The 25,283-nt window shown below is 42.5% G+C and overlaps 1 protein-coding gene across 1 annotated transcript in view; it reads right to left on the minus strand.

Annotated features, from left to right (window-relative positions):
* LOC120024339 (mannosyl-oligosaccharide 1,2-alpha-mannosidase IA-like) overlaps positions 1-20,499 on the minus strand; it is a 180,364-nt gene extending 159,865 nt beyond the window's left edge. Inside the window, exon 1 of the mRNA XM_038968561.1 lies at positions 19,810-20,499. Within this exon, the coding sequence (XP_038824489.1) occupies positions 19,810-20,313 (504 nt within the window). The 5' untranslated portion in view covers positions 20,314-20,499. The remainder of the gene's footprint in view (positions 1-19,809) is intronic.
* Between the last annotated feature and the right edge of the window lie 4,784 nt (positions 20,500-25,283).

A 25,283-nucleotide genomic window follows, 5' to 3' on the forward strand; every position in this document is an offset into this window, starting at 1 on the left:
CTAGTTTCTAAAACCGTTTGAATTATATCTGTGAGTCAAACAGAACTCATTTGGCACAAACTTCCTGACCAGGAAGTGGAAAGTCTGAAATCGATGCTCTGTTCTACTTCCTGCCTATAAATGGGCATGATACGTATGAGTATACATGCACGTCATACACCTTCCCCTGGATGTCAAGAGGCGGTGAGAGAAGAAATTTAGTGTTTATCTTGGTCTGAAGTGGAATACAAGCTCTTTGTATGACGTGTCCCCCATTTCCGGTACTCTGGAGAGCGCGAGGTGGTTCCTGGATTTGCCTTCTGTTTAGCTGCCGTTATAGGCGACTACTATCTCCGGCTTTGATTTTATTTGATACATGTGACCATATCATCGTAAAGTATGTTTTTTCAATATAGTTTAATCAGATTATTGAAATTTTTCCGGGAGTTTTGCCGTGTTCCGTTCTCTGACTTTGTTGACGATGGAGCGATTCGTGCCACTTGGCTAGTGCGCTTGCTAAATCGAGAGGGAAAGTGGCCGTTCTAAATCCAAACAACGACTGTTCTGGACAAAGGACCCCTTGTCCAACATTCTGATGAAAGATCAGCAAAAGTAAGAAACATTTTATGATGCTATTTCATATATCTGTCGTGCATGTGAACTAGTCGTCAGCGCCCAACGTTTGGGTACTCTAGCTATACCGAAGCTGGATGTCGTAATGAAGTTATTTTTTAGAATTCTAACACTGCGATTTCATTAAGAACTAATAGATCTATCATTTCCTATACAACATGTATTTTTTAGTTATGTTTATGAATAGCTATTTGGTCAGAATATGTGTGTCATAAAAAGTGTCCGAAAAATATCCAAACGTTGTGGGAAATAGTAGCTACGTTAGCAGAATGTATAACCACTGATTTCAGCTCTAAATATGCACATTTTCGAACAAAACATAAGTGTATGTATAACCTGATGTTATAGGACTGTCATCTGATGAAGAATATCAAGGTTAGTCAAAAAATTATATATCTTTTGCTTGTTTGTTACGATCGCTAACCTTTTGCTACTGGGAAATGGCATGTGTTTCTGGCTATTGTGGTAAGCTAATATAACGCTATATTGTGTTTTCGCTGTAAAACACTTAAGAAATCGGAAATATTGGCTGGAATCACAAGATGCCTGTCTTTCATTTGCTGTACACTATGTATTTTTCAGAAATGTTTTATGATGAGTAATTAGGTATTTGACGTTGGTGTCTAATTTATGGCTGCTTTCGGTGCAATTTCTGATTGTAGCTGCAATGTAAACAATGATTTATACCTGAAATATGCACATTTTTCGAACAAAACATAGATTTATTGAATAACATGTTATAAGACTGTCATCTGATGAAGTTGTTTGTTGGTTAGTTTGGTTGGTTCTTGGTTAGTTAGGTTGGCTTTGTGCATGCTACCTGTGCTGTGAAAAATGTCTGTCCTTTTTTGTATTTGGTGGTGAGCTAACATAAATATACATGCTGTTTTCGCTGTAAAACATTTTAAAAATCAGACATGTTGGCTGGATTCACAAGATGTGTACCTTTCATTTGCTGTATTGGACTTGTTAATGTGTGAAAGTTAAATATTTAAAAAAATATATCTTTTGAATTTCGCGCCCTGCACTTGAAGTGGCTGTTGTCATAAGTGTACCGACGCCGGGCTGCAGCCATAAGAAGTTAACATATACGATGATCGACCCTGCAAAACAAGACACTTCAAAAACACTGGTTTCCTGTTATGAGGAAATATGTTTTTACTCCAAAGTCTAAGAAGATTAGCAAAACAGTGTGCACATTAACTTCTTATGGCTGCAAGGGGCAGTATTGAGTAGCCAGTTAAATCGTGCCCATTTCAAACGGCCTCGTACTCAATTCTTGCTCGTACAATATGCATATTATTATTACTATTGGATAGAAAACACTCTCTAGTTTCTAAAACCGTTTGAATTATTTCTCTGAGTGAAACAGAACTCATTCTGCAGCACATTTCCTGACCAGGAAGTGGAATGTCAGAAATCGATGCTCTGTTCAACTTCCTGCCTATACATGGGCATGATACGTAAGAGTCTACGTACACTTCATACAACTTCCCCTGGTTGTCAAGAGGCGGTGAGAGAAGAAATTTCGTGTTTATCTTGGTCTGAGGTGGAATTAAAGCTCTTTGTATGACGTGACCGTCCATTTCCTGTTTCTGGAGCGCGCGAAAGGGGACATGGATTTGCCTTCTGTTTAGCTGTCGTTATGGACGACTAACATCTCCGGTTTAGATTTTATTTGATACATGTGACCATATCATCGTAAAGTATGTTTTTTCAATATAGTTTAATCAGATTATTGACATTTTTTCGGGAGTTTTGCCGTGTTCCGTTCTCTGACTTTGTTGACGTTGGAGAGATCCGTGCCACTTGGCAAGTGCCCATGCTAAATGAAGAGGGAAATTTGCCGTTCCAGATCCAAACAACGACTGTTCTGGACAAAGGACACCTTGTCCAACATTCTGACGGAAGATCACCAAAAGTAAGAAACATTTTATGATGCTATTTCTAATATCTGTCGTGCATGTGAACTGGCCGTCGGCGCCCAAGTGTTTCTGGCTATTGTGGCTATGCTAATATAACGCTACATTTTGTTTTCGCTGTAAAACATTAAAAAATCGGAAATATTGTCTGGAATCACAAGATGCCTGTCTTTCAATTGCTGTACACTATGTATTTTTCAGAAATGTTTTATGATGAGTAATTAGGTATTTGACGTTGGTGTCTGTAAATATTATGGCTGCTTTCGGTGCAATTTCTGATTGTAGCTGAAATGTAAACTATGATTTATACCTGAAATATGCAAATTTTTCGAACAAAACATATGCTATACAATAAATATGTTATCAGACTGTCATCTGATGAAGTTGTTTCTTGGTTAGTGGCTATTTATATCTTTATTTGGTCGAATTTGTGATAGCTACTGATGGAGTAAAAAACTGATGGAGTAAGAAAAGTGGTGTCTTTTGCTAACGTGGTTAGCTAATAGATTTACATAGTGTCTTCCCTGTAAAACATTTTAAAAATCGGACATGTTGGCTTGATTCACAAGATGTGTACCTTTCATATGCTGTATTGGACTTGTTAATGTGTGAAAGTTAAATATTAAAAAAAAATATCTTTTGAATTTCGCGCCCTGCACTTGAGCTGGATGTTGTCATAAGTGTACCGGTGTCGGGCTGCAGCCCAAACAGGTTAACCCAGGTAACATAATGAAAAATGAATGGTGTTTGAAACCTGCGATGCCTCCAGGCATGTAACGCCGATACGTATGCAATGATGCTGGTAAAGTTGTCTCGCGCACCTGCCGCTGCCACATGAGGCAGACACACACTTTCCCAAGCTCAGGGACGCGAACAATGTTATCCCCCAAAAACAAAGCAAAACGACATCATCTGTTTCATTAGCTATAGTTAGCTAGCTAACTATCTAGCTAGGTGTCATCATCTAAAATACCCCTAATTTATAAAAACAGTTTTCATATTTGGTCGGACCCAGTCCGGTCAAGCTCACTAGCCAGATTACATTTTTTATTTTCTTTAATTTAACCTTTATTTAACTAGGTAAGTCAATTTCTTATTTACAATGACGGCCTACAGGGGAACAGTATTGTTGTTCAGGGGCCTTGTTCAGCGGCAGAACGACTGATTTTTACCTTGTCAGCTCAGGGATTCGATGTATCAACCTTTCGGTTACTAGCCCAACGCTCTAACCAATTAGGCTACCTGCCGCCCCAGATGAAGCTAGCTAGCTGCTTATAAATGTTAGCTCTGGGCAACAGGGCTAGGTAGCTGGCTAGCTTGTTATCTATCTAGCTAGTTATTTCCATGAACTGAAGTTCGATTTCAATAGGAGGAAAACAAGTGGCTGCCTAGCTAATATAATGACATGGATTCCTAAATCATTGCAAAGAATATTGAAAATAATTGCAGTTTCTTGTTATTGTTTTCAGGTTGTTTGCAATGGTGCTAGTTAGGTACCAAGCTAAAGCTAGCTACCCCAGAAGTTTCTAATAACATGTGTATCGAAGACGCAAACCGAAGTCAACGTGGTAGGGAGACAGCCTTCTTCCAGTTTCCAAACTGCCATCAATGTAGACAAAATGCTTGATTATTATTCCGTATTTTGACTAGCTACGATGAATCAGGAGCAACTTCTTGGATGTGGCTGGCTGGCTGGCAGGCAGAAGCAGCAGGATCACCATCCTTTCTTCCCTGCCTCTGGGATGGTTGCATATCGAGGAGAATGTTGGACTACCTAGCTAACATTTTTGATCCTGCTTGTTTGATCCTGATCTTATTTCAAATGCTCCCACAGACGTTTTTCCGGTCGGTCTAACAAATAATGGCTTATTAACAATGTGGTATTGTAAACACATTGTGGCTGGTGTGTGTGCGCTTGTTTGCAGACCTTTTATTTTACAGCTTTGACAGTGCATAGTGGTGGCAACCACCCTATTAAACCGGAAGCCAGCCGCACCAATGGGTCGGAGGAAGCACCGTTCACCTGACGACCAGCCTGCAGGCGCCCAGCCCGCCACAAGGAGTCGCTAGAGCGCAGTGAGCCAAGTAAAGACCCCCCAGCCAAACCCTCCCCTAATCCGGACGACACTGGGCCAATTGTGCGATGCCCTATGCGACTCCCGATGACGGCCGGTTATGATACAGCCCTGTGTCTGTAGTGACGCCTCTAGCACTGCCTTAGACCGTGGCGCCACTCGGGAGGCAGACATGTATCTTTTTTGACATGCAAAGACCCAAACAGCGTTCGATATTCAGGCAACTAGGATATTACAATAACTTATTTTTAAGGCATCAATGTGCATTTATTGTTGCTTCTGTTTATGCACCATTAAGTCCCACTTCCGTAAAGTGACACCTTTGCTGGCGTGACCAAACGTGGTGCAAATCGGTAAGCTTCTCCTCCCTGGCATCTCAATGGCTTTTCAGTAAATCTCAGGCTTCTCCCAACCTGCTTTACATGAGACGAATTGGTCAGGAAATCAATGAGCCATTGTTCCTTTAAGTGTGATCTATCTCGGTGAAGTGTGGCCTGAGAGTTGCTTGAGACCGGGTAGGCGAAGAGGAATCATTGGGCCACTATGATTGACTGACAGATCAAGTATTCACCTTCTCCGACCATTATTCCACAACAGGTAAACCACACTGATGATTGTCTGCCCTCAGTAACTATTAAAGCCACTGTGGACACAGCTTTCAGAAGGTCATGGACATTTTCCTCATCTGCAGAGCATAGTAGACTGCATTGTTGTAGCGAATAATTCCTTTCTCTTAATAGTTTGACTCATTACCTCATGCAGTTGTAGCCAGTTACCTGAGGGTGTGGATATCACTGCAATATGTTGTCTTGTCACCCTCAAAGCAGGGCAGCAACAATGTCGTGTGTAGGCTTAAAGCATTTGCTATGAAGATGAAAATCGATCTTGCTTATCTCACACATCCTGTGATCACTACAAAATCGAGGGTAAAGAATCACAGGGGTAAATCCATTAGACCACCAACAGTGTGATAGGTAGATAGCCTAGTTAACTGTGTTAAACAACCCTACAGAGGAACACCATATTAAACCAATCAATAGAAACTAATTGTGTACAGGGAAAGATGAAATTGAAAAGGAAAATCCATAAACTCGCACTTCAGTAAGCTCCTGTTCTTAATTGGGTAAAACAGCCGCTGGAGTATAGATATTGGCAACATAAACATGCTATTGAACTAAAATTATTATCTGAGTGTGCTGGCAAAAACCATTAGTAATGTGGCAGAGAAATTTGAATTGAAAGGTGTTACTTACACGCATCTATAAAACGCGTTCCGGAAAGGACTATAATTGAAGAGGGAGTGTTCTGTTCAAACTCAGCGGACACATTTATTTGTTGGCTTGACCTTTTTATTCATTATTGGAAAAAGGCTCAAGGCAAACTAATGAAGACCTTGTGATAGGCAAATTGATTTTCTTCCCTCCATATGGAAGCAGTTAAGCCAAGCCATCAATCATTTGTTTAACAGGCTGGAGATCACAATTAAAGAGCAGAGGCCCAACTATTCAAATCTGTTGGCACGTAAGAGAGGTTTGCTGAAGGAATAGTCACAGCACAGCACTGTCTGCGAAGGTGATCCATTCTGCACTGTCAGATCGGATGGGATCGATCCAAAAGTCTTACTGCAAGGTCCTCAAAGAACACAAATGTGGTGTTTGAGTTTTGCTTCAGCGAACCCTCGAATAAGCTATTTGGCCTAGGTCTTGCTCACATGGGCAACTCCTTCCATGCGCGATATAACATTTCTCGGACACTATGACTGGCCGCTCTGCCATGTTCCACCTTTAGCCCTCCAGTGTAACGGTTTAGGTGCAGAGGTCAACCTGGAACAGCTCCTAGGGACCATTAATCATATGATGCTAGGGTTTGTTTAATATTGATGTGTCCAATCAGTGCCTCACACAGGGAAGGGGCAAGTAATCAATAGGGTCCATGCTCTACAGCACATACTGTAGGTGTCAGCATTGATTTGCCTGCTTGATGACCTCACTAGGCCGACATTATGACTCCCAAACAGAGGGGTTAATGCATGGATGTTGAGGAGCTAGGACTGTACCTTAGCACTGGCGGTATCTATGAACATTAGAGAGCGAGCCAACATCCTGGTCTAACAGAAGAGACACAGTGCCATGGATCTTCCTTAACCACCTAAATAGTTAAAAGTTTCCATTTGTAACCATTAGTGTGCAGTAGCTCAGTCCTTTTTCCTAGACTTCAGAACACAGTGCTCTCCTCTCCTTTTGGCTGCTTGTTTCCTCAGCCAGTCTTTGAGATTCCATCCAAGAGGGCTTTGGTTCTCCTCTGTCCACGTGAGAGTGCTGCCAGCCTCCTGCTGTATACCTCTCTCCGCTCTTTTATAGCAAGAATAAAAATTAAATGTTCATTCTGAGCATAAAAAGGTAGCAGGGCAGTGATGAAAAATAAAAGTAGGCAGGTACCTGCAGATGCTCGAGGGCTTCAATTACTGCCTTTATGGTGCTGCGGGTCAACAGGGGGCCTTTGGCACATGCCTGGCTCAGGTCAGCCCAGTCCAGCTGAGTTTGAATGAGGCCAGGGCTTGACTCTGGGCCGGGCTGTGGTCTGACATGAAAAGGTGAGATTGTATGGGGTCAGGGGGACAGGAACGAAGGAAGAGCTTTTATAGATAAAGCAGGCACCTAGAGGGTTAGGGCCTGGCAGAGAGAGAACCTCACCGCAGCCCTGCCCTCGCTTCTATCTCTTCTCTCCTCCTCTGTGCTACCTACCTCCCTTATTTACAAGTAGAAAAATAAGAGGATGCTGGCTGAATTATTTAGTGTGTAGCCTCTGCTTTCCTTTTCCAGTAAATTAAATGTGGTGTTGTGTGCCACGTACACTGCCAAAACCAACCTGGGCAGGGTCCACAAAGGTCCTTAAAAACACCAAAAAAACACTATTAAATCTGAGACACAAAAGAGTGGATACTGCGAAATAAAAGCAACTCTGTAAAGAGCCAACAGTTGGACAGCATGGGCCCGCTCTGTCAATAACACATTTGTTGTCCACTTGACTTTACAAAGAGCATCAATCCAAACCCCTAACAACATTCTCAGCTGTAAGCGGTGTCGTCCAAAGCAACACTAAATGGCCCAGAGGTAGAACTGCACGTTGTTTGGCACATTGGATTTAAGACATAATTTCACAAAACGGGACCTCTCAAAATGAAACAGCCATAATTCAGATATGCCTGGTTACTTAAATCCCCAAAGATAAACAGTCTGGAAGAGGAAAAACACAGTGAGCTTGTCCTTTACCATAACGGTGTTAAAAAAGGACAGGCCTAACAATAAACAGGGTTTAATGGTAGTAATCACATGGTGGCAGTCTGGCAGATAGAGGGGTTAGAGCTGCCCGGGTACTCCAGCCCCTTGTACTCTGCCTCTGCTCTAGTCTGTATTCAGAAGTATAGCTGACAGAGGGAAAAACACAGCCTGTGGCCAAAAGCAGAGGATTGATGGCTCCTGCTCCAGCAGGGCCGATTGATCGCATTCACATTGGGCAACGTTTGTCATCATAATAGGATTCAGGGCAGCAGCGGATGGGGTAGTGGAGAGTCTACCACACTGCCAGGCTGGGGCTGGAAGGACTAATCCGTTAACCACAGGTCCTTATTGAAATGCATTTCCTCATTTAGTGCTGCAAAATGAATGGTGAGTGGGATGGTGTCTGAAAATAAAACTTCAGCCATCTATAATGAATGAGTGGTACAGTCAGAGGGGTGCACTTTTTCAGCCAGTTTGTCTGTCTGGCAGCCCAATGCAATCACCGCTCTTCAAGCAGACATACAGCAGTCAGTCAGACTGGTCTGCCCTCATGCATGGGAAGTGAGATATATGAAGGCTGCTGGAGAGATCTATTCAATCAGGTGACATTTGTACTGTGAAAATGACTTTCTCCTCCATCTTCCATCTCTGCCCTGGCTTGACAGTGTTGACCATCCTGACTGTGAACAATTCTCCGCCTCAAAAACGATTCCATTTTTAATCCCACTGACAGGCAGTGCATGAGAGGATATGCTCCTGGAATGACCTGCGGGTCAGTACTCCAGCTATCTTTTCAGAAGTAATGCAAAATTAAATAACTTTTTGTGAAATCCCAAACCTTTGTGCAGATAGAAAATAAATGATCTGTGTGATTGAGAATCTGAGTACCAGGCTGCCAGCTATGATACTGAACCCTAGAGGGGCTGAATTCAGAGGGTTGTTGTCCTATAACACACTATTATATCTAGCTCGTAATAATGAAATATAAAGCAATTTATTGTAGTCTAGTCTAGAGTCATCTAAAGCAGATAAACAGCCGTGATTCTGCTGATGAATTGCAGTGAAGCAAAGACAAATCGCACAGAATCCTAATCACACAGGAAGGCAGGCAGCTGTATGTTGAAGAAAGGAGACAGGACACTAGAAGATTAATTGGAGCTGAATCTCATCACTGATCCTTAGCCCTGCCTCTCTAGGTGTGAGGGAAACAGAGTGAGGCCCTCCGAACAGGGGGAAATTAGAAAAGTAATTCATACTAACTGGTCATTGGACCCATAAATTATGGTTCACCTGAAGCAATATGAGGAAATCTATCTCCTGGCCACAGGGTATACAAAGGGAATGGCAAGAAAGCAAACATTATGAACTTCGGACTACAAATTAGCTTACCTAGAATTGAAGGTGTAGGCCTATATTGGCTTTTAAAAAAACAAATAAACATCACAGCACTCAAGTGGATCCAATGGTATCACTCAATAAGACCTACAGCAGGGAAGAAGAAAAACCTGTGTCTGATATCAAGACTGCACCTGTATACTGTGAATCAAGATTATTTTCAAGAGAGCACTGAGTCAGTGTCGCAGTAGGTGTTTATTGGCATTCAATAAATAAAAGCTACTGTACAAAGAAACCTTTACCTCCAGACGTATGCCAGCTAGGAGACATCAATTTCCCTTTTAAAAAGCAATTAAGACTGAAGGTCAGGATGCCTCACACAGAGCCCATTCAAAAGGAAGGGCCCCGCAGAAAGTGGTTCCCAATACTTCCCCACTGGGACTGTTTGTCTCTCCCTTGGCGCTGATCAATTGGATTAGGCTTGTTCTGCTTTACGTACCAGAGTCCGAGTGATTATTAATGTTTGTCAGTCAGGTGGAGGGGGCTGGTGGCTTGGAGTTTGCCTGGATCTCTGAGGCATAGTAGTGTGTAGTGGTGCCACAGTGGCCCACCAGTCCTGGCCTCATTATCAATCAGTCCTTCAAATCACTCAGAGGCATGGGATCACTGGGCTACTGGACTGGTGGTCAGCGAGAGGACGGAGCGCCCGGGGCTCCTAAGGCCCGTGTTCACTGAAGTATAGGAACATATTGTACACACACACACAGACGGAGGGCGATGGGTTCACAGTATATGATTACCCTGAGTGACACAGTCCTCTGCACATATTTCTAGAGTACAGGCAGTGCATGAGGGCCCCATAAAATTTAAAAAAAAAAAAGCATAATGGCTGCCAATACTACCTTTTCGATAGCTTTAACTATATCCTCTTAGAGAAAAATAGGCCTACATCCTAGCTCTAGGAAGGCTTGTTCCTGGGGCTAAGATATAAGATGACAAGATGATGATCAGGTAGCCTAACTCTCACTTATTATGAAACTAAATAAATACAGCTACTTTTTTTTGGTACTTTTTACCCCTTTGCCCCAATTTTGTGATCTCCAATTGTAGTTACAGTCTTGTCCTACAGACTCGGGAGAGGCGAAGGTCGAGAGCAAAGCGTCCTCCGAAACGCGACCCTGCCAAGCCGCAATGCTTCTTAACACACTGCTCGCTTAAAACGGAAGCCAGCAGCACCAATGTGTCGGAGGAAACACCGTACAGCTGGCGACCGAAGTCAGCATGCATGTGCTCAGCCAGCCACAAGGAGTTGCTAGGGCGCAATGGGACAAGGACATCCCGGCCGGCCAAACCATCCCCTAACCCAGACGACACTGGGCCAATTGTGCACTGCCTCATGGGTCTCCCGGTCGCGGCCAGCTGCAACTGGGTCTGTAGTGACGCCTCAAGCACTGGATGCAGTGCCTTAGACCACTGCGGCCACTCGGGAGGCCTAACTACAATTACTATTGACTAGTTAGAGGACAAGCCTACATTCTTCCTCAGTAAGGCAACACTACATAAAATAGCACTAGCATACAACTGCGATACTCAAGGGTAACGGCCACTAACATAGTATGGTCCTGTGAAGAGGCATCAGGCTTCATCAGTGTACAATAGACTTTATCCACCGACATAAACACCACCGTGCCCCTCTGTGAGATGCAGCAGGATTGGCAGGCTGAAAGGGACCGCTATTAATGCCATTAGATATTTAGACTGAGCACCTGGAATCCATTTAAAGAGGTAAATTAACAAAAGACAGGCTAGTAGCACAGTATCGAACAATAACTTACAATTAGTTAATGACATAATGTACTTTAGGCCAGGCAGTTATCTGATTGAAAAGCTATTGAGGCAGTAGACAACGTAGTGAGGAAGTTATCAAAGTAAAAGTGAGGAATAGAGGCTACTAGTGGGTTTATCAGAATGTTCCATGTGTAGGTCAGGAAGGGGAATGCCATTTGGCTGTTGTCCATTGTTACAAAAAACAATCCATTGTCTGAGTGAGCAAAAATAACTCAAATGGATCTTAAGGGACAGTGAAGTGGAAAGAGAGAGAGAGAGGACCGCATCTTCCTTCCTTTCTAGACAGCCAAGGTGACTCTAGACCTTTAACAAACCCACAGCTTCTAATCCTTGACTGCTTAGCCGGCTGGCCCTGTCCTCTCCGCCTGCAGAGTGGCGGAAAGCCTGACAGGGTATTAACCGTTTGTCCTTTAAGATACAGAATGCATACTGATAAAACAGGTCAACCCTACAGAGCTGCAGCCCAGGCAATCATTTGCATCTTATTTCCAAACGCTGACTAGCCCCACCCCATGTTGAGAATGCTGTTCATTGATTACAGCTCAGCTATCAACACCATTGTCCCCACCAAAGTCAGCAAGACCAAGGAGCTGATCGTGTACTACAGGAAATGGGGGGGGGGGGGTTCCTCGGTTTCCAAATCACTAGACTTAAAATGGTCTAAAACACACAAGCACAGTTGTGTAAAATGCGCGACAGCACCTCGTCCCCCTCAGGAGGTTGAAAAAGTGTCATGGGCCCTCAAATCCTCAAAAGGTTCTACAGCTGTACCATTGAGAGCATATAAACTGGTTGCATCACTGCTTGGTATGGCAAGAGCACCACCCTCGATCGCATGTCGCTACAGAGGGTTGTGCGGACAGCCTTTTACATCACTGGGGCCGATCTCCCTGCCATCCAGGACCTCTTATATCAGGCGGAATAAAAAGAAGGCCCGAAAATCGCCAGATTCCAGCCACCCAAGCCATAGACTGCTACTCTGTTTATCTTATATCCTGATGCCTAGTCACCTTACCCCTATACATATCTACCTCCATCACTCCAGTATCCCTGCATATGTAAATATGGTATTACTGACTTTTTAAATATTTCCTGTATATAGTATGCTTACTTACTTGGATATTTCCTATTCTTATTTTTCCAGAGAGCTGACGTTTTTTTCTAGTAATACTGTACATTGTTATTGATTATTGCAATGTTGGGTTTTGAGTTTGCAAGAAAGGCATTTCACTGTACTTGTGCACGTGACATTTAAAACCTGCCCGGTAGCCTGCGGAAACATCAGGCAGCACACACAGAACGAGGATGACATGTGAATCATCAACAATAGTATGCTGCGTGTGGTGCCTATGTACTGTGTTGTAATTAGCCAATGGTTGCAACGGCAAAGATAAGCCTAAACGATTTACCCAGTAAGGGTCTTTGTCAAACAGGCTTTTTCCTATGGCAATGTTTTGTTTCTACCCTGTACCTGTGGAGGTTTGTTAGATGGGATGTGTGTAGGCTTCTACTGAACTACAGTAAAGACCGGGGATATAAACAGAGAATGTTAACCTCTAACCCTGTCAAATTGACTGGTAAAATCATGGGTACCTTGCAATGGCTGCCTGGTATTGTGATGCAATAATTTCCATGGTAATGTAGAATGTTCATTCAAATGATCTTAACTGATGTGGCTCATGCAATGGAATGTATTTTTTGTAATGTCAGTTGAGTTCAATCAACAAATCAGAGCACATATTGATGGGTACACTTCCTGCTTTGCTCCTCGCAATGGAGGAGTGAACCCATTATGCCATCATTGACTTGAATAGATGCGGTAAAGAGGTCAATGGAACACAGATGATGTGGGATAGAAGAAGGACGCCAGATTGGTGCACATTCAAAGCTGATCTAAAAATCTGGATATTCGTCAAATCCGTCATGATTGATGTATTGTAAAAGGCCCACAATGTGGTTACTAAAGTATATATTTGGAAGTTTTCACTGCATTACATTTATAAGTTCTTCCTTTCACGTTTAGGAGTGACCGCTAAATGCTAACTCCTGTTCGTATAAACTGGTAGCATAGCTAGCATAGAGTAATTGGGGGTGGTAGTCAATGTAGTTTAACTGCAGTTAAAATGACGATGACATGAACAGAAACTCAGCAAAAAAAAGAAACGTCCTTTTTTCAGGACTCTCTTTCAATGATAATTCGTAAAAATCAAAATAACTTCACAGATCTTCATTGTAAAGGGTTTAAACACTGTTACCCATTCTTGTTCAATGAACCATAAACAATTAATGAACATGAACCTGAGGAACAGTCATTAAGACACTAACAGCTTATAGACGGTAGGCAATTAAGGTCACAGTAATGAAAACTTAGGACACTAAAAAGAGGCCTTTCTACTGACTCTGAAAAACACCAAAAGAAAGATGCCCAGGGCCCCTGCTCATCTGCGTGAACGTGCCTTAGGCATGGTGCAAGGAGGCAGGACTGCAGATGTGGCCAGGGTAATAAATTGCAATGTCCGTACTGTGAGACGCCTAAGACAGCGCTACAGGGAGACAAGACGGACAGCTGATTGTCCTCGCAGTGGCAGACCACGTGTAACAACACCTGCACAGGATCGGTACATCCAAACATCACACCTTCGGGACAGGTACAGGATGGCAACAACAACTGCCCGAGTTACACCAGGAACGCACAATCCCTCCATCAGTGCTCAGACTGTCCGCAATAGGCGGAGAGAGGCTGGACTGAGGGCTTGTAGGCCTGTTGTAAGGCAGAAACAGTGTCCCCTATGGGCACAAACCCACCATCGCTGGACCAGACAGGACTGGAAAAAAGTGCTCTTCACTGATGAGTTGCGGTTTTGTCTCACCAGGGGTGATGATCGGATTCGCGTTAATCGTCGAAGGAATGAGCGTTACACCGAGGCCTGTACTCTGGAGCGGGAGCGATTTGGATACTGTGAAACGCCTAAGACAGCGCTACAGGGAGACAGGACGGACAGCTGATCGTCTGTCATGGTCTGGGGCGGTGTGTCACAGCATCATCGGACTGAGCTTGTTGTCATTGCAGGCAATCTCAACGCTGTGTTACAGGGAAGACATCCTCCTCCCTCATGTGGGACCCTTCCTTCAGGCTCATCCTGACATGACCCTCCAGCATGACAATGCCACCAGCCATACTGTTCGTTCTGTGCGTGATTTTCTGCAAGACAGGAATGTCACTGTTCTGCCAAGGCCAGCGAAGACCCCGGATCTCAATCCCGTTGAACACGTCTGGGACCTGTTGGATCGGCGGATGAGGGCTAGAGCCATTCCCCCCAGAAATGTCTGGGAAATGGCAGGTGCCTTGGTGGAAGAGTGGGGTAACATCTCACAGCAAGAACTGGCAAATCTGGTGCAGTCCATGAGGAAATGCACTGCTGTACTTAATGCAGCTGGTGGCCACACCAGATACTGACTGTTAATTTTGATTTTGACCCCCCCTTTGTTCAGGGACCATTATTCCATGTCTGTTAGTCACATGTCTGTGGAACTTGGTCAGTTTGTCTCAGTTGTTGAATCTTATGTTCATACAAATATTTACACATGTTAAGTTTGCTGAAAATAAACGCAGTTGACAGTGAGAGGACGTATCTTTTTTTGCTGAGTTTATATTGGGGTTGACATCCATACAAGTATTATGCTCAGATTTTTACCTCAACATAGTGTGAAATACACATAAACAATAGCCTAAATATAGGCACATTTTACTGGGGGGGCAACGAGAAGATTCGGGACCTTAACCCCATGGCATCTTTCCCGCACACGTTTCGATGCATTTCCATTGTTTGGGTCGAGTTCCATTGACCTCTTTAACACATCTATTGGGATGCCTGTTCTAATCATTACATTTTATGGTTCACCTACCATCTCTGATATACCCATACAGAGAAAGATGGCCAACGCGGTTCCTTTTTCTAATTTGTACAATAATTTACAGTGGAACCTTGAAAGCAGGACAGGCAGGTGGTTGTGCAAGAAGGGAACTAGGCCCATCTCAAATACAAAACTACTTTCAAAAGAATAGGAATATTTCTGTACAATTACAAATAACCCAGCTTGTCTAAAACAAACCACACAAAACATTACTGCTGGTTATTTGGTTGAGCAATGTTTCCATAGCAGGCCTAAACCAGCATATCCCTACCCCTAACAAACGAGGAGATAAATGATGCGATTCTAAGCCCGATGCTGGGACCTGAGCCGAGGACGCAGTCTCACAGGCAGCTTTGCACCCATAAACATGGCAAATGTTGATTGACTGCTGAAGAATTTGCCACCACTGCAGTTTCCTCTAAATCACCTTATGCCTCCTGAATAAATTTGATCTCTTCGAGATGTGTATTTTCTCAGCAGAGGGGCTGTATTAACTATCAAAGTAAGCTGATAGTCGACATGAGGAGAAGCCAAAACCAAATGCACAGAAGCCAGAAAAATGCCATGCTGAAGTAGGGCTGGATGGTGTACCGTATTTTACGATATACCGGTGGTGATGCATGGACCATTTTGGGTTTTATCTTTACCTTCTCTTTTTTGGGGAGTGGGGTTTACCCACCTTTTTCCTCCCCAAATTAAATTCTAACTCCCCAATGGCCTCGGGAGGCGAAGGTCGAGTCATGCGTCCTCCGAAACATGACCCACCAGCCCGCGCTTCTTAACACCAGCCCGCTTAAACCCGTCAGAGGAAACACCATTCAACTGTCAACCGATGTCAGCCTGCAGGCACCCGGCACACCACAAGGAGTCGCTAGAGAGCGATGAGCTAAGTAAAGCCCCCCCGGCCAAACCCTCCCCTAATCTGGAAGACGCTGGGCAAAATGTGATACAGCCCGGGATCGAACCCGGGTCTGTAGTGATGCCTCTAACATGCAGTATCTTAGACCGCTGCGCCACTCGGGAGGCCCTGATCTGTACCTTCTATAACGGTATTTAAATGTTTGATTTGTTAAATGTGATCGGCCGTGTGTAGCATTCATTTTTATAGTTTACTTCGCCACTTGAGTCATCTCTCCGTGTAGCTTTGGGTGAATTTTGGCTCATTCCTCCTCACAGAGCTGGTGTAACTGAGTCTGGTTTGTAGGCCTCCTTGCTCGCACACACCTTTTCAGTTCTGCCCACAAATGTTCTATAGGATTGACGTCAGGGCTTTGTGATGGCCACTCCAATACCTTGACTTTGTTGTCCTTAAGCCATTTTGCCACAGCTTTGGAAGTATGCTTGAGGTCATTGTCCATTTGGAAGACCAAGCTTTAACGTCCTGACTGATGTCTTGAGATGTTTCTTCAATATATCCACATAATTTTCCTCCCTCATGATGCCATCTATTTTGTGAAATGCACCAGTCCCTCCTGCAGCAAAGCACCCCCACAACATGATGCTGCCACCCCCGTGCTTCACGGTTGGGATGGTGTTCTTCGGCTTGCAAGCTTCCCCCTTTTTCCTCCAAATTTAACGATGGTCATTATGGCCAAACAGTTCTATTTCTGTTTCATCAGACCAGAGGACATTTCTCCAAAAAGTACAATCTTTGTCCCCATGTGCAGTTGCAAACCGTAGTCTGGCTTTTTTAATGGGGGTTTTGGAGCAGTGGCTTCTTCCTTGCTGAGCGGGCTTTCAGGTTATTTCGATATAGGACTCGTTTTACTATGGATATAGATACTTTTGTACCCGTTTCCTCCAGCATCTTCACAAGGTCCTTTGCTGTTGTTCTTGGATTGATTTGCACTTTTCGCACCAAAAGTACATTCATCTCTAGGAAACAGAACACGTCTCCTTCCTAAGCGTTATGACGGCTGCGTGGTCCCATGGTGTTTATACTTGCGTACTATTGTTTGTACAGATGAACGTGGTACCTTCAGGCGTTTGGAAATTGCTCCCAAGGATGAGCAGACTTGTGGAGGTCTACAATTTTTTTTCTGAGGTCTTGGCTGATTTCTTTTGATTTTCCCATTATGTCAAGCAAAGAAGCACTGAGTTTGAAGGTAGGCCTTGAAATACATCCACATGTACACCTCCAATTGACTCAAATGTCAATTAGCCTATCAGAAGCTTCTAAAGCCATGACATCATTTTCTGGAATTTCCCAAGCTGTTTAAAGGCACAGTCAACTTAGTGTACGTAAACTTCTGACCCACTGGAATTGTGATACAGTGAATTATAAGTGAAATAATATCTGTCTGTAAACAGTTGTTGGAAAAATTACTTCATGCACAAAGTATATGTCCTAACCGACTTGCCAAATCTATAGTTTGTTAACAAGAAATTTGTGGAGTGGTTGAAAAACGAGTTAATGACTCCAACCTAAGTGTATGTAAACTTTCGACTTCAACAGTATATATATATATATTATTATATGGGTGTGTGTGTGTGTGTGTGTGTGTGTGTGTGTGTGTGTGTGTGTGTGTGTGTGTGTGTGTGTGTGTGTGTGTGTGTGTGTGTGTGTGTATACGTATATGTGTGTGAGTGACAAATCAGCCAAGTTTCTTACAAGTGGTGAGTTGTTCTGCGTTAGCTAGCACTAGTTGGCTGTAACTGCATCAAAACTTTTGTATTTCTCCTCCTATAGCTTGACATCAATCTTCTCTTAAATGGTGAGCCAACATGTTTTCAGCACTTTCATAACTGATTAAAACTTGCATTCTTATGGCTCTCTTGTCCCTCTACTGCAGACATATAATATAGTGAGCAATATATTTGAAACAACAAACAGCAATATATTTTTTACGTGTCTTATTCTAAAATTGACACATTTTTTATTTAAATCCTCAGCAATCTACACACAATACTCCATAATGACAAAGCGAAAACTGTTTTTTATTTTAGCAAATGTATTAAAAATAAACAGATATCTTATTTACATAAAATATTCAGACCCTTTGCTATGAGACTCGAAATTGAGCTCAGGTGCATCCTGTTTCCATTGATCCTCTTTGAGCTGTTTTTACAACTTTATTGGATTCCACCTGTGGTAAATCCAATTGATTGGACATGATTTGAAAAAGGCACACACCTGTCTATATAAGGTCCCACAGAGCAAAAACCAAGCCATGAGGTCGAAAGAATTGTCCATAGCGCACCGAGACAGGATTGTGTCGAGGCACAGATTCTGAGAAGGGTACCAACAAATGTGTGCAGCATTGAAGGTCCCCAAGAACACAGTGGCCTCCATAATTCTTAAATGGAAGAAGTTTGAAACCACCAAGACTCTTCCTAGAGCTGGTCGCCCGGACAAACTGAGCAATCGGAGGAGAAGGGCCTTGGTCAGGGAGGTGACCAAGAGCCCGATGGTCACTCTGACAGAGCTCTAGAGTTCCTCTGTGGAGATGGGAGAACTTCCAGAAAGTACTGAGTAAAGGGTCTGAATACTTATGTAGATTTTATATTAAAGTTTTTTTATTTGTAATAAATTTGCTAACATTTCTAAAAACCTCTTTTTGCTTTGTCATTATGGGGTATTGTGTGTAGATTGATGAGGAAAAATAACAATTTAATACATTTTAGAATATGGCTGTAACGTAACAAAATGTGGAAAAGGTCAAGGGATATGAATAATTTCCGAATGCACTGTAGAGACATGATAAACTGTGGTACATATTGAATTGCAATAGATATCGTATCGGCACCTAAGTATCGTGATAATATCGTATTGTGAGGTCCCTGGCAAAACACAGTCCGAATGGGAGTGTCTCTGAAATGGTTGGCTCATTCATTGTTTAAAAACAGGTCTGTCAGGAGGATAAAGGTTCACACACATTGTACTGAATGTGGATCTAGCGTTCGTCTGCTGATTGTGTTTCAGGGACCACACGCTGTAGATTTTTCAAGTAAAATCAGTGCACACTGTTCGCAAATTCAGAGGTGCTAAGTAGTCTCGGCCAGCAAACATTACTGGTGTGTCTGAGCCCTTAGACCTGCTTGCCCCATCTAACCAGATATAAAGGTAGTGTGATTTATGTCCCCTATAGCCTACAGTTGTAGTGCCTGTATCCTGACATTGCACAACCATTGGCAAAAAATTAGGCCTAACTTATGTACAATACAATAGACTGTTCGTTTCCACAAATCTCAGTTGTTAGACTCACCGAGCTAGGTAACATTTTACTTCATAGTGCTGGTATTGTGTATTACCGTAAGTGTAATAAGCAATGCGCAAATCCTGCTTATTGTTACACTGTCCTTAGGGTTAGGGACACTGCTGTGAGTATAGTCTAATAGTGTACCACTTAATTAGAGTACACCACTTAGAAATAATCAAATGGCTAAGCATATATTTTGAAACAATACATTGCCCTGAGCTACACAGTACACTGTAAAAGTGTTGCCCCAAAATATATAAAATGGACTATGTTGTATTTGTCTACAGGACAAGGAGTACACAGGATGTACTCTGGTCAATCTGGTGAGAATGAAAAGCATGATATTGAGAACATATCAATACAGGATGGAATTCTACAGTGTATCTGGATACAAAGTAAATTCATTAGTTCAAAGTTTCAGCTGACAACATTATGCCTGTGCTGTGTTCAGACTAGAGTCGTATAACTGTATTAATGTGTGTTCTGTACAAGGAACTTGCCGATTAGGCTACATAGTATAGCAAACGCAGGCAGTATTGGAAGCGAAACTAGCTAACCACACACACCAAATGTTGCCATTCTGGTTGTCTTTATTTATTAGTATAATTTTTTTATCACTCACCTCTTTAATTTTTGCTCGTCTCTCTTTGGTTTCCGGATCGGAGGGCTCGTGCCCTGTTGCTCCGGGTGGCCGAACATATTCAATGACTGGTAGGTTATTGTAATCTTTCCCACCTTTACCTTCCTTCAAAACTTTGTCCTTCTCGTCTTGTATATCTTGCTTTATCTCGTCTGGTCGTTTCTGGAGAGTGTCTTTTGCTTCAACCAAAGCCTTTTCGTGGTCCTTTCTAATCTTGGTTAATATCTTTTCGTCGGTCCCAACTGCAACGTTTGAATCACTATCCGTACCTGTTCGCGTGTTGGTTTCTACCGCAGACGAGTGGAAGAAAACTCCGCTCAGTAGCTTCGATGAATCCGGCAGGAAAAAAATTGCCCCGAAACAAAGCGTAATAAAAGCGCTAAAAACTAATAGCAAAATGAATTTCTCTGTCAATCTAAAGGAGGTCGGGCTGGCAGACTTCCTACTCGGGGTAGCTGTAAAAGGCAATAGAGTTGCTACTGGCATTTTCCTTGTCGTTCAAGACAAAACAAATGAATGAAAATCTAAAATCGGCACAGTCTTAGCTTCCGTACAACAATATTAGTTATCAATTTCCCATATGTATATCAGAAATTAATATTTTAGTATTCTGTAAAAGTTACACTATTGAGCAGTGTCCTGCTGTTTCAACTGCCCATGCTGAAACACATCTGCAAACTCTTCGCCAAGCTCAGAACAGAACGGAAAGAATGGCAGCTATGCGCTATTGACAGCCCTTATTGTCCAATGGCTTTGCTCTGCGCGTACAGTTAGCAATCGTGGGCGTGTTTTCCGGATCCAAAGGTGACACACTTGTTTTAATGTTTTGTACAAACGGAATTGTTCACTCACAAATAAAGACACATGTAGTGATCAAAACGATAAAAGAAAGTGGTAATATAAAACGGTTCTAGATGTATGTCTTCCGTCAGTCAGTAGAGCTTTGACATTCCACATCGTCTCTTGCATGTATTATGTGCCTTTGCGGGAATCGTCACTAGATACCACAGCCACAAAGTAATAAACCCCGCCTATTTCTACAATTTCTCTAAATTCAGATTTTAAACCTAACCTTAACCCTAACCTTAACCACAGTGTTAACCTTATGCCTAACCTTAAATTAAGACCAAAAATCATATTTTTTTAATATAGCCAATTTTGTGGCTGCGATTGACTGAGGATTGTCAGAGGACATATTCTGGGTGATTTGTGATTTGTCTGATTCGAAGCGAAAACCTTGTGTCCACTCCCGAGCATACTTTAGTAAGCCAAGGTTTTGCATTGGTTGGACTTACAGTGCATTCAGAAAGTATTCAAACCCCTTGACTTTTTCCACATTTTGTTACGTTACAACCTTATTCTAAAATTGATTAAATAAATGTTTTTCCTCATCATTCTACACACAATACCCCATAATGACAAAACGAGAACAGGTTTTTAGAAATTTTAAATGTATTAAAAATAAAAAACAGATACCTTATTTACATAAGTATAGAGACCCTTTGCTATGAGACTCGAAATTGAGCTCAGGTACATCCTGTTTCCATTGATCATCCTTGAGATGTTTCTACAACTTGATTGGAGTCCACTTGTGGTAAATTAAATTGATTGGATATGATTTGGAAAGGCACACACCTGTCGATATAAGGTCCCGCAGTTGACATTGCATGTCAGAGCAAAAACCAAGCCATGAGGTCAAAGGAATTGTCCGTAGAGCACCCAGACAGGATTGTGTCGAGGCACAGATCTGGGGAAGGGTACCAACAAATGTCTGCAGCTTTGAAGGTCCCCAAGAACACAGTGGCCTCCATCATTGTTAAATGGAAGAAGTTTGGAACCACCAACACCCTTCCTAGAGCTGGCCGCCCGACCAAACTGAGCAATCGGGGAGAAGGGCCTTGGTCAGGGAGGTGACAAAGAACCCGATGTTCACTCTGACAGAGCTCTAGACTTCCTCTGTGGAGATGGGAGAACCTTCCAGAAGGACAACCATCTCTGCAGCACTCTATCAATCAGACCTTTCTGGTAGAGTGGCCAGACGGAAGCCACTCCTCAGTAAAAGGCACATGAGTTTGCCAAAAGGCACCTAAATGACTCAGGCCATGAGAAACAAGATTATCTGGTCTGATGAAACCAAGATTGAGCTCTTTGGCCTGGATGCCAAGCGTCACGTCTGGAGGAAACTGTGGGGATGTTTTTCAGAGGCAGGGACTGGGAGTCTAGTCAGGATCGAGGGAAAGATGAACGAAGCCAAAGTACAGAGAGATCCTTGATGAAAACCTGCTCCAGAGTGCTCAGGACCAACAGGACAACAACACTAAGCACACAGCCAAGACAATGCAGGATTGGCTTAGGGACAAGTCTCTGAATATCCTTGAGTGGTCCAGCCAGAGCCCATACTTGAACCTGATCGAATATCTCTGGAGAGACCTGAAAATAGCTGTGCAGCGACACTCCCCATCCAACCTGACAGAGCTTGAGAGGGTCTGCAGAGAAGAATGGGAGTAACTCCCCAAATACAGATGTGCCAAGCTTGTAGCGTCATACCCAAGAAGACTCGAGGCTGTAATCGCTGCCAAAGGTGCGTCAACAAAGTACTGAGTAAAGGGTCTGAATGCTTATGTAAATGTGATATTTCATTTTTTTGTAATTGAATACATTTGCAAATATTTCAAAAAAAGTTTTTGCTTTGTCATTATGGGCTATTTTTATTTGTTTTACCTTTATTTTTGTGTAGATTGAGGGGGAAAAAACTATTTAATCCATTTTAGAATTAGGCTGTAATGTAACGAAATGGGGGTCTCTGAATACTTTCCAAATGCACTGTATATACAGCATAATGAAATTAAAATAATCAATACAATGGAGTTGTAGTGAGATGTTTGGGGGATTTAGCAATATCTATTCATTATGTTGAGTGCTAGAAAGTAAACAAAGGTATTTAATATATTTTAATTTGATCTTTATTTAACTAGGCAAGTCAGTTAAGAACAAATTCTTATTTTCAATGACGGCCTAGGAACAGTGGGTTAACTGCCTTGTTCATGGGCAGATCGACAGTTTTTTACCTTGTCAGCCAGGGATTCGATCTTGCAACCTTTCGGTTACAAGTCCAATGCTCTAACCACTAGATAAAACCCAAAGAATGCTCTTAAATATATATATATTGTTTTACAAATATAATAGTTTTCCCTTAGTTATGTTGGAAGAGATACTAGGACCTTAAAGGGATAATTCAAATTACAAAATGACACATTTGGTTCCTTACCCTATAAGCAGTCTATGGACAAGGTATGACAGCAATCCATGTTTTGGTTTTATTCCCCTGGCACTGTTTCCAAATGCATTTGTGGCACAAATCCCATTTAGCGTTTAGCAATCTCTTTAAACATTCCCTCTAGTGGCAAACTGTTATTGGGGGAAGGGTCTATATAATTAAGTGTAACAGTATAACTTTATGGCGTCCCCTCGCCCCGACTCGGGCGCGAACCAGGGACCCTCTGCACACATCAACAACGGTCGCCCACGAAGCAACGTTACCCATCGCTCCACAAAGGCCGCGGCCCTTGCAGAGCAAGGGGAACCACTACTTCTAGGTTTCAGAGCAAGTGACGTAACCGACTGAAAGGCTGCTAGCGCACCACCGCTAACTAGCTAGCCATTTCACATCCGTTACATAAGCAATAAGGCACGAGGAGATGTGATATATGGCCAATATACCACGGCTAAGGACTGTTCTTAGGAACAACCCTTAGTCGTGGTATATTGACCATATATCACTAACCCTCAACATGCCTTATTGCTGTTAGAAACTGATTACTAACGTAATTAGAGCAGTAAAAATACATGTTTTGTCATACCTGTGGTATACGGTCTGATACCACGGCTGTCAGCCAATCAGCATTCAGGGGTCGAACCACCCAGTTTATAAAATGTAATAATTAGCTAATCAGACTCTTTAACTATGTCATACATTTTAGAATTCAGTTGATCATTTGGTGTGTATAAATTCAAAGTGTCATTGGTGTTACTCAATTTCAATTAAGGGAAATTACATTGTGTGCAAAACGATTAATCATATCACTTTTTTGAAAGGAAAACTCCCCAATTACTTAATCTTTGGGATAGGGGGCAGTATTTATCACGTCCGGATGAAAAGCGTGCCCAGAGTAAACTGCCTGCTACTCAGGCCCAGAAGCTAGGATATGCATATCATAAGTAGATTTGGATAGAAAACACTCTGAAGTTTCTAAAACTGTTTGAATGATGTCTGTGAGTATAACAGAACTCATATGGCAGGCGAAAACCTAAGAAAAATCCAACCAGGAAGTGGAAAATCTGAGGTTTGTAGTTTTTCAAGTGATTGCCTATCCAATATACAGTGTAAATGGGGTCAGATTGCACTTCCTAAGGCTTCCACTAGATGTCAACAGTCTTTAGAACGTTGTTTCAGACTTCTATTGTGAAAGGGGAGAGAATAAGACCAGTCACAGTAGATGGCTCAGCTGAAAGCTATGAGTTGTTTATCGCGCACAGCCGTGAGCACGAGCTCCGTTCCCTTTCCTTTCTAATGACAAAGGAATTGTCCGGTTGAATCATTATTGAAGATTTATGATAAAAACATCCTAAAGATTGATTATATACATCGTTTGACATGTTACTACGAACTGTAATGGAACTCTTTTGACTTTTCGTCTGGATTTAGTGCCCGCGCCTTGTGCATTTGGATTAGTGAACAAAAAGGAGGTATTTGGACATAAAGATGGACTTCATCGAACAAAACAAACATTTATTGTGGAACTGGGATTCCTGGGAGTGCATTCCGATGAAGATCATCAAAGGTAAGTGAATATTTATAACTGTCACGGCCGTCGTAGGGAGGAGACCAAGGCGCAGCGTGATAAGCGTACATTCTTCTTTATTTAAAGAATGAACACTGAACAAAACGAACAAAATAACAAAACGAACCGTGAAGCTAATATGGCTAGTGCAGACAGGCAACTAAACATAGAATAAGAACCCACAAGACCAAAAGGGAAAATGGCAACCTAAATATGATCCCCAATCAGAGACAACGATAAACAGCTGCCTCTGATTGGGAACCAATTCAGGCCACCATAGACATACATATGCCCAGACTTACCAACACCCCTAGACATACAAAAAACCCTAGACAATACAAAACAAGCATACCCACCCTCGTCACACCCTGACCTAACCAAAATAATAAAGAAAACATAGATAACTAAGGTCAGGGCGTGACAATAACGTTATTTCTGACTTTTATTGACTCGATGGCGGGTATCTGTATGGCTTGTTTTGGTGGCTGAGCGCTGTACTCAGATAATCGCATGGTGTGCTTTTGCCGTAAAGCTTTTTTGAAATCTGACACAGCGGTTGCATTAAGGAGAAGTTTATCTTTAATTCTATGTAAAACACTTGTATCGGTCATCAAC

The sequence above is a fragment of the Salvelinus namaycush genome, chromosome 29, assembly GCF_016432855.1.
Source record: "Salvelinus namaycush isolate Seneca chromosome 29, SaNama_1.0, whole genome shotgun sequence".
Lineage (NCBI taxonomy): Eukaryota > Metazoa > Chordata > Actinopteri > Salmoniformes > Salmonidae > Salvelinus > Salvelinus namaycush.